This window comes from Curcuma longa, chromosome 7 (assembly GCF_044706935.1).
Source record: "Curcuma longa cultivar G26 ecotype Majalengka, Jawa Barat chromosome 7, ITB_CL_G26_1.1, whole genome shotgun sequence".
NCBI lineage: Eukaryota > Viridiplantae > Streptophyta > Magnoliopsida > Zingiberales > Zingiberaceae > Curcuma > Curcuma longa.
In genome coordinates, this window is record NC_133867.1 from 9,109,368 (window position 1) to 9,119,271 (window position 9,904).

At 37.4% G+C, this 9,904-nt stretch overlaps 2 protein-coding genes and 1 non-coding gene across 3 annotated transcripts; 1 reads left to right on the forward strand and 2 right to left on the reverse strand.

The window, feature by feature from the left end:
* Positions 1-159: 159 nt before the first annotated feature.
* LOC141832385 (glycerophosphodiester phosphodiesterase GDPD6-like) lies at positions 160-3,776 on the reverse strand. Its single transcript, XM_074719887.1, has 8 exons — positions 3,651-3,776; positions 3,146-3,324; positions 2,129-2,312; positions 1,689-1,763; positions 1,492-1,601; positions 1,089-1,307; positions 812-967; positions 160-596 (listed from the first exon to the last, which is right to left on the reverse strand). The coding sequence occupies exons 1-8, from the start codon at positions 3,661-3,663 to the stop codon at positions 354-356; spliced, it is 1,179 nt and encodes a 392-aa protein (XP_074575988.1). The 5' UTR covers positions 3,664-3,776; the 3' UTR covers positions 160-353.
* A 271-nt stretch (positions 3,777-4,047) lies between these two features.
* TRNAR-ACG (transfer RNA arginine (anticodon ACG)) lies at positions 4,048-4,120 on the reverse strand. Its single transcript has one exon. It is a non-coding gene; the product is annotated as a tRNA-Arg (tRNA).
* A 2,742-nt stretch (positions 4,121-6,862) lies between these two features.
* Positions 6,863-9,904, forward strand: LOC141832386 (UDP-arabinopyranose mutase 1-like). Its single transcript, XM_074719888.1, has 4 exons — positions 6,863-7,283; positions 8,671-8,921; positions 9,008-9,176; positions 9,367-9,904. Exons 1-4 carry the CDS (start codon positions 6,948-6,950, stop codon positions 9,703-9,705), a joined length of 1,095 nt encoding a protein of 364 aa, XP_074575989.1. The 5' UTR covers positions 6,863-6,947; the 3' UTR covers positions 9,706-9,904.

Below are 9,904 nucleotides of genomic sequence, written 5' to 3' on the forward strand. Positions count from 1 at the left end.
AAAAAATTTATAAAATTGTTCAAGAATATTTTTCATATATATTATTTTTAATAATTAATTTATATAAGTTAATAAATAAATTTATTCATAAATTGTTAACAGATCAAACTCATTAGTGTCCAAGCCACCAACCTTGTTCACTAATGTAAGGGAGGAGAGAGACACTCGGCTCTAAAAGGCTGAAAAATGTAATAAGAATATCACCTCAAGTTTCATTTAGAGAGATGGCTTTTTGCTGAAAAATTCAGACAAATCGATAAGTAAATTTTACAGCACTTGTTTTACAAACATCCTGGATTTACTTTCAAGGCAATCGGTAAGGGAGCTTGGCATATAGACACGATGAAATATGTTCATGCTTCTCCTTCGAACAAGGAGATCATAAGTGCAATCTTATGCAATAAACCAAGAGCACTGGCTTCATTTGTTAAAGATGCCTGCGCCCACTCTTGATACTGATGGAGACTCCCAGTGAAGTCAGTAAACAATCCATCCACTCCAATCTTGTTGATCCAGTAGTCATATTCAGCGTAAGGATCTTGATGGAAATCGAAATGCAAGTAAGAGTTTTCGTTCCTGTAGGTGTATGTATGTACCTATAACAAGACCCGACAAAAAAAATTATGATTTTTTTTTCAAGTTATAAATCATCTAAACAAACACCAAATCCAGTTCTTCAACAAAATACTATATCAAAGAAAAGGAATCAAACAAGCAAATTTCAAGCAGACAACAAGCATAACACTGGCAATAAAATGTCATTGAAAAGTAAAAATCGATGGTAGGCTAGAGAAGGAACACAAATTTATACCTGAAGGTTGTGTGCATGGGCTCTATCGACAAGATCAGTTGGTGTAGTCAAATAATTTTTTTTCGTAGGTACAATTGTGTCTTTCCAAGGTCCAATACCAATCACAAAGTTTTTGATATACTCAAGATAGCTGTCAGAAGTAATTTCCCAGAATGACTGCAAAAAACACAAAAGGATTAGGCTGTGCCCAGAAGAAGAATCCAAAATATTGTCTTTATTTTAATATGAACAAATTAGATCAATAGATAAATGAGTCCTTATTCAGACAGAAGTAAACCTGATTTGTATCTTGTGTACGTATGTCAAAATCATCAATCAAGAATACTTTTGGAGAGTCCGTCAGGTTTGAAATGTATACAAGAGAAGTTGGGGCAAAAGATTGAATAAACACTGGTTGTTTTAGCCATTCAGTCGACATGTATGCGCCACTATATCCATACTTCTGTAGTGTCTCTACAAACTTGTCCTCGAATTTCTTTCCATTGGCCCATTTGACCTATCAAGTTGTTGGACGGATATCAAAATACTTGTGACAGCTGATTTCAGAAGTACATATAAGTAATGCTCTGATAAAACGTAATCAATTCAGCTGAAAATCAAATGTGAATGAAATAAGGCACCATGGAAAATTGTACTTTGTGGCAGTAATTGAATTCTTAACACAGTTAATATATACTGACCCGCTGGTTTATGAAAACTGGATCCTTTATCTCAGGGTAGATCCCAACAATTCTATTGGCATCCAATGCGATGGCAATAAATTCTTCAAATGTGATAATTGAGAACTTTCCTGGCAAACATAATCAAAATAATTTTTAAGTATAACAGATGTGACAAAAGAAAACATCTATAACCCATAATAATCTAGTTAGTATACCATTGTATTGTTGATCTCGGAATGAAAACCTCTGTTTCACCCCAAGTGATTTAAGTTCAGCAAGGGTGAAATCCACTGCAAATAAGCCAAAAGATAATGTCAGTTGTTAATATGCTTCATGTGACAAGAAAAATAATAATAATAACAATAACAACAATAACAATGATAATAATAATAATAATAATAATAATATAAGACCAAAGTTACTACAGTAGTTCACTAAGTTCAATAAGATCTCTGCAAAGAGGATCATACACTAGCATATAGTCTAAGCAACTTTTAACCAAAGTACTTAAAGGGCAAAGCATAACATATAAAAGGTTCATCACAAACAATTTCTGACAACATTTAACACACTAAATTCAAAAAGATAAATGTTATTATATGCAGACAATAAACTTGTAAGAAAAACAAAGTAGAAGAAATGCAGGAAAACTTGCCCACAAAATACCCAGTCATATTAGACCCTTCAACTTCATAGGTTCTTTTGCGATTGGCAAATTTTGTATGTTTGATAATATCAGTTGTAGCATCAAGTGTTACATCATGAAAGCATATCAATTGACCATCTTTTGTGGCAAGAATGTCTGATTCTATGAAGTCAGCACCTTCTTCAATAGCTCTCTGCAAGTAAAAGTCACTCATGAACCAAAATGTTGGTGATTCAAATTAAACAACTGAACATCTATTACAAAGAAATAGTGTTCCTACCATTTGAGTCTAGCTACATGAATCTTATTGTCTATCTAACTAAATTCAGATTAACCACCTACTGCAATTATATCTGTAGGTAATTTCATTTGGTTGTTTAGCATCCTTTAGCTACATTTGGTTTCCAGAATAAACAAATTTCACTATTTTGTTGTAGAGAATTTTCTCAGAATCTTTGAGCTACATGTGTTTGCAAAAAGAACCAAGTATTTTGTTGTCTATAGTTGTCTACACTGACAAATAGAATGGCCATACATTTACATGATGTAGCCTTTGGTTTTACTCAAATATCTGCTTCACTAAAAAAGTAAAAAATAAATAAAGTAGAAAGGATAAATTCCGATACTTGGCGACATAGCTAGGAAACACCACATCTAGTTAGTTATTTGCTTGATCCAGTCTCTCAAAATCCCAAATAAGACTGCCCAAGGAAATGCCATAGCAGTCTAAATAAGTAGTTCTTCAAAACAAACAAACATGTCCTATAGAACAAAAATCACGTAGTTCAAGAAGGATCCCACTACCTGGCATCAAGATAAGCATTTAAATTAATTACACCAGTATGAGTTTGGACGCTTGGATTGCGTTATAGCAAATTGTCTATGTATTTTGCTACATTAGATCCTTTAGTAAATCTTTCTAAAAGTTCTTACAGCAGTGAGGATGCTGAAAACTTCATGAATGCTCTTTAGATACGTCCTGTAACTTAAGATATCACATTCCATCAGCTTAAGTTGAGTAGTTACCATATAAGCAGCAGCTGTTTCTTCAGGAATCTCTCCATTCGATCCACGGTGAGCAATGTTATAAGGCCTCGATGTCTGCAAGGGCTTTTTCTCTTTGTGCTGTTGCTTGCTTGGTAGCGGGTACAGTGGCCTGCCGTGAGACCCCATGAACAAGGAGAAGAAAATCATACTGGCAACCCCTATAGAACGTTGAGAATGTATAAATCTTTTTCTTGTCGGCAAAAAAAGGTATAACTTTGATCACGTATAACGACTGCCAATATGAGAAAATACAAACACAAGGCATCCTAATCCACATCGCCCAATTCCATCAGTAAGCATTTCGAGGCAAAAACACAAAAGAATCTCAACTATTCTTATTTGCCATTTGAAACCCTAGCAAAGAAAAATCTTTCAGCCCGATTCTTTTTTAACTCCCATGCAAATTCAAAGGCGAACAATTTGAAAGGAAAAAAATGGCAGAAATATCGTCAAACAAATAATTAAAAAGGAAATCAGAGCTTACAGAGGGGACTCATTTCAATCTCGTTCCTGTTCCTCCTCGATCGCCCTCTTCGCACCTCGTCCCTTGTGGCCTCCGATCGAGGGTGACAGACTGGAGTACGTCCATCATCGGAGAGCCCGCATGGCTACAAATACTGGACGGCCGGATGGAATATTCGGCGGAATAATTGGGGGCGATTGGATTAATAGTAATTATTAGTTGACTAATTTCGCACTTACTTCGATGCATTAAATTAATCGCATTAAAATAGGATAATTACAAACAAAACGTACGCTACTTTGCCTTCTCGTTCGTTCTTGACTTGTCATTTTGGATTTAATACCTGGAAATGTCCTTTTAAATTCAAGGTTTATTAAAAAAGTAATTTCGAACATCAAAATTAGTAATAATAATAGAACGACTCCACTGGGGATCGAACCAAGAATCTCTGGTTCCGTAGACCAGCGCCTTATCCATTGGGCCATGGAGTCGTAGTCATTCATTGTTCAAAGTATAAAAGGCTTATTATTTAATTTATTTAAAGATAAGGCACCAGTTTAAATAGTCGACAAAATACAATAATAATAAAAGACAACGACAAGAAAACTGTAATAATAAATGTCAAAAGAATTTATGAACGTTAAAGAAGAGTATATAATAATAATAAATGGTTACTAATGAAATGTGAATCTATCTATATAGACTGTGGAGCTCAAAGTCTTACGATATTAAAACTTATAATATATAAAATCTTTTAAAAGTCTGAATCGTTTAATAAGGCTTATTTAATAATTTTTTAATGTAAAATAAAATAGATAGAGTCAAATAAGATTTAATGGCAATAAAATACATCACTATAGTTGAATTGATATAGTACTTTTTTTTTATTAATTTCGGCCGGGCAGCCTCAGCTTCCGTCGAAGTCAGGCATCTGGCGTCGCGTCGTGGATCTGCCGCTCGCCACATCACGTCTCTCTCGCTCTCGCTCTCGCTCTCCCTCTCCCACTGCATCGGAGTAAGTGTCGTCCCCCCCGGGTATAGGTGAGTTGGTTACAACGCAGCAGACTTGCAGAAAAGGACAAGAGTTCGAATTTTGACGAAGCTAGACAATACCCTCCTGCGTCGTAACCAATTGCAATTTCTCAATTTACCTCTTCACATATGGTCGTGGGGCCAACTGTATGGAGTGATGGCTAAGTTCGATCGGATCCACCTTTTTGCAGAAGAAAAGGAGTAAAAAGTGTCGAGATTTCAAATATTTAGGGTTTAACTCTCCCAGACTTCAATCTCCATCAACCTCATCAAAATCCAATCCATCCATCTCTTTCCCTCCCCTTTGCTCTCCTCCCTCCAATATCACTAAAAAGGTAGTCAAATATTAATCTGCGCGAATTGAATATTTAAAATAATAAAAAATAAATAAATTAGAGGTGATCCATTTAGTTTCATAGAAGTTTTTCATTAATCTCCAAGGATAAATCATAGAAGCACAGTGTTAAATCGTCAACAGTCACTCTCATTGTTTTCACTATCTCTATAAGGTCATCCAACGTCAAATTAATACAATATTTGTAAAGATAAACTCATGGACTTTTTCTGTCCATTGATAGTTTGGCCTATGGCCATCCAATTCAAATTTTCTATTAAATTCGACGTTAACGTATATATGTCTCACTGGAGAATCAAATCATGATACTTTTAAAATCCTTAGTTTGCCTTAACCGTGGCACCAAGTGTGTTGTCCCTTCGCTCTTGTGAAGCTTGGTTCTCTGATTCCGTAGCTGCGACTTCACTGGATGGGTGGCACACAGCCAGAATTTATTGGGGAAAAAAACAAATAAGGAAATCCATTTACTTGCCGCGCCATTTTAGTTTGCAGTAATCTAAAATTGTAGTTATCTTTTCTTTCATGTAAGTTAAAACTATCATCTTTGTTTTTTTAAAACTTGAATATCTTTTACTGAAGATAAAAAAATTTAAGACTTTGGCTGGATAACAAGTCATTTGTACTTTTAAATTTATTTGACAGGTGATGCAGAACAGAATCATCCACTTTTAAAAAATTAATTGAGTATGTAATAATCTAGACATTTGAATTATAAAAAAAAACTTGAATATCCATAAAAAAAAAAAGTTGAATATCCATATGCTATTGTTGCGTTGTTTTGATGATCTTTTATCTTCTTGGCTATGCGATAGTTGAAATTTTTATCATGTTTCACTGTTATAATGAGTAGACATAGTTTCGACCAAGGGCTATGACTTCGGCAACGACTTGGACTTTGGACTGACCTGACTTTGTGTTGACCAGGTCCTCTCCTGACAATCCTGCCACATCACTTGAGATGTAGATCTCTGAACTATCAGAGTGAGTTTGATAACGAGCTCTACAATCCCTTCTGAAAAACGTTTTGCAAAAATGCTTCAAAATCCGGCAATTTTTGTCCCCATGTCCCAGAATGCTTCAGGTATCAATGCCGCCGACAGAGTTCACAATTTCAATGAAAACCTCGTGAATGATGAAGAAATCAGGGATAAATCTTACAAGCCCCCTCCCTGTAACACCAATGAGTTTCAGAAAAATCTGTCGAATAAGGTTTCAATCTTTTTCAGCTGGCATTGCAACTCTGATTCAGCTAGCCATCGCCATCAGGGCTCAAGCAAGGAAACAAAGAACACATGGAAATGGAGAGGAAACAAAATACAGAGAGGCATGCATGATCTGGACACTGCCTTCCATTTTGACTTGCCGTTTAAGTGTTCTTTCAACACGCAAAACATCTTCTCTTTTACTCTTGTTTTACTCAGTTATTTTCTCTCACTCTCGATCTATTAATTTATGCATAGGAGAAAAATGTTTCTTTTTGCCAATCAAAATTTAGCTTCTCTTGGGAATTTTCATGCTCTTTAAAAAAAATAATTTGAATTAATAAATAATTTTCTGCTATTGTTAGGTAGCTTAAGTCGCGGCGACGACTTAGATCGACGGCCAACCTGAACCGCATAATACGTGGGACCGGGCCATGCGCACCGGGAACCCCGACCCGACTTTTATGCGTACCCGAGGCACATGATTTGAGTTACGACTTCACACGTGGCTCAGCCTTGCGCGACTCAAGTCGCTTCTCATGTCGTTGCAGATGTGGCGGCCAACACCGGCGATTGATCCTCAGACCCGGCACGTGGTGGCACGTGCCGAGCGTTTTATATAATCCAGGCGAAGTGGGGGAAGATCTGCATTTCGGTCTCCGTCTTTCGATTCGATTTCTCTTTCGTTCCTTTTGTTATCCTCTTCGATCGAGAGAGAGCGCGGCGGAGATGGCGGCGAAGGAGGCAGCAGCGTCGGTGCCGAGCACGCCTCTGCTGAAGGACGAGCTCGACATCGTGATCCCTACCATCCGGAACCTGGATTTCTTGGAAATGTGGCGGCCCTTCTTCCAGCCCTACCACCTGATCATCGTGCAGGACGGAGACCCGAGCAAGACGATCAAGGTGCCGGAGGGGTTCGACTACGAGCTCTACAACCGCAACGACATCAACCGCATCCTTGGGCCCAAGGCCAACTGCATCTCCTTCAAGGACTCTGCCTGCCGCTGCTTCGGCTACATGGTCTCCAAGAAGAAGTACATCTACACCATCGACGATGACTGCTTCGTAAGTCAACGCTAGATCCATCGCCGGATTTTGATTCTCGTTTTCTTTTTCTTATAGATCTGCCTTTTGCCAGTTGCCCCTATTCATAATCTGACATAATTTTTTTACTCTGATGAGGTTCACTTTGTTTTTTTTTAATTCAAAGTCCCTGAAAAATCTCTCATTTCTCATCGTTCTAAACAATCTGGACCCGAATTAGTAAGTGATACTTATGAATAGATCTGAATTCGTCCGCTTTATTTCTAAACAATTCAAATATGCGAGCTATGCTGGAGGAAAGTGTCGTTCTTTAACTTGTTTATGCATTTCTTTGTCATTTATCTGATTTGATTGACTGAATGGATTGCATCTCTACTAGGTGGTACTAGAACACATAGATCTGACTTTCCAGAGTTAAAAATTCGAAGTTAAGGGTATGCTAAATACGTATCGTATGTTAATCTGAGATAGATCTATCTATTAGTGCAACAATTTGTGCAAGAGTGTTAGTAAATAAGGATGGAACTAGATGTTAAGCCTGAGAAAACACGTGGCCTAGGAAGTTTTTATGTTAATCTCTTTTGCTTTATCATAATTTCCCCATCATATATCATCAGGAGATCTGTATTCTTTGTTTCCGTCCTTATGTACTAATTTCATGTGGCTTATACTTGGTTTACCTGTTTGACCTACTTTTAAGTCATTTAATGTTCTTTTAAGTTCCCCTGTATCCACAAGTATTGAAGCAAATTATTCTGTGGCTCTAGTTTCATTGTCTCGTGTCACTAATTATCTCTAATAATTTGTAAAGCAAATGCTATTATGATTTAGGTTACAAGACTGTAGTTATCAGTCAGGGGTCTACTAGTTTCAATCTTCTATTGTTGTAAAAATATGCATTTAGGTAGGAATTTGATATGTCAAATACAAACTAAACCACTAAGTTTGGTTCCTGGACTGCATTGTTCATTGAATCGGTGGTTGAGTGGTTAGAAATTCAGTAAAATGTCAAGAGAAACTTCTTGACTCATGTATTAGCGAATATTTTGGTTTGATGGTGTCAGCTATCTCAGCTGATGAGGACCTTATAAGTTGTTGCCAGGTCTTCAGTTTGAAACCCACTTTCACCCAAGAGCTTGAGGCTTTCATTGCTGTCTCATTTGGAGAAAAAAGGTGTGTGATATTGGACTGCAAAGCACTATTTTGGCAGATATAACCTACACTTTTATTAAGTGTTATCTAATCGGATATTTGAATGTTGTATAATCACAGTTAGCTTGTTTAAATATGCATGATTAATTGTTGCACATGGAACACTTTTTATTGTTATGTCTGCGTCTAGTTGATTGTTGTTTTGGCAATCTTGCACCTTGTGTCTAAAATATCTGTTATCTTTCATCTTAAATAGGTTGCTAAAGATCCCTCTGGCAAAGACATCAATGCACTTGAACAGCACATCAAAAATCTTTTAAGTCCTTCTACTCCTTACTTCTTCAACACTTTGTATGATCCCTACCGAGAAGGTGCAGACTTTGTTCGTGGATATCCTTTCAGCCTCAGGGAAGGTGCTCCAACAGCTGTTTCTCACGGCCTGTGGCTCAACATTCCCGACTATGATGCTCCCACTCAGCTTGTGAAGCCTCGCGAGAGGAACAGCAGGTGACAACTGCCTCAATATTATTACCTCACAGCTAGAGGATCGTAGTTGTCACATGAATTTAGTCTGCAAATATGTGGTGTTTTAGGTATGTTGATGCTGTTCTTACCATACCCAAGGGAACTTTGTTTCCTATGTGCGGAATGAACCTGGCTTTCGATCGGCAGCTCATTGGCCCTGCAATGTACTTTGGCCTTATGGGTGATGGTCAGCCTATTGGACGTTACGATGATATGTGGGCTGGATGGTGTATCAAGGTCTGTTTTCTACTTTAGTTTTGAATTTTTCTCTTCCATAGCTTCAAAATATGTCTCACATAGTGCTCTGAAACTGATGTATCATATCTTACTATGTGGCTGTTTGGTTTATCATTTGACATATAGTTAGTTCACTTTCGCAATCCTATGTGTAAGCAATCTAACATGTCTATAATTGACTAAATTGTAGGTGATCTGTGATCACTTGGGTCTGGGAGTGAAGACAGGCCTACCCTACATCTGGCACAGCAAGGCTAGCAACCCATTCGTTAACTTGAAAAAGGAATACAAAGGAATCTTTTGGCAAGAAGAGCTGATCCCCTTCTTCCAATCTGCTGTCCTCTCCAAGGATTGCACCACTGTCCAAAAGTGCTACATCGAACTCTCCAAACAGGTAAAGGAGAAGCTTGGAAAGATCGACCCTTACTTTACAAAGCTGGCAGATGCTATGGTCACATGGATTGAGGCCTGGGACGAGCTCAACCCTGCCGGAGGAGCTGCAGTCACCAATGGCACGGCCAAGAAGTAGAAGAGACAATCCTAGCCTCATCGAACATTTGCAATTTCCGTAGTATCCTTGATTTATGCTTTCTAGATGTAACTCTAATTCATACTCCACTTGATATTGTTAAGGTTACTCAGTTGAAGCTTGAGATATTTTTCCAGTTGGGTTGTTGTATTATTTTTCATATTCGAGTTGACAATAAAAAGAATCTATTGTTTTAGAA

Bases quoted from the DNA above. Each gene is read 5' to 3' on its own strand.
- LOC141832385 (XM_074719887.1), bottom strand. The intron at 1,602-1,688 runs GTATACTAACTA...TATGTTTGCCAG, and splicing joins CCGAGATCAACAATACAATG to GAAAGTTCTCAATTATCACA. The intron at 597-811 runs GTATAAATTTGT...GTCTTGTTATAG, and splicing joins CCCATGCACACAACCTTCAG to GTACATACATACACCTACAG.
- LOC141832386 (XM_074719888.1), top strand. From the start codon at position 6,948: ATGGCGGCGAAGGAGGCAGCAGCGTCGGTGCCGAGCACGCCTCTGCTG. The intron at 7,284-8,670 runs GTAAGTCAACGC...CATCTTAAATAG, and splicing joins CCATCGACGATGACTGCTTC to GTTGCTAAAGATCCCTCTGG. The intron at 8,922-9,007 runs GTGACAACTGCC...GTGGTGTTTTAG, and splicing joins CCTCGCGAGAGGAACAGCAG to GTATGTTGATGCTGTTCTTA.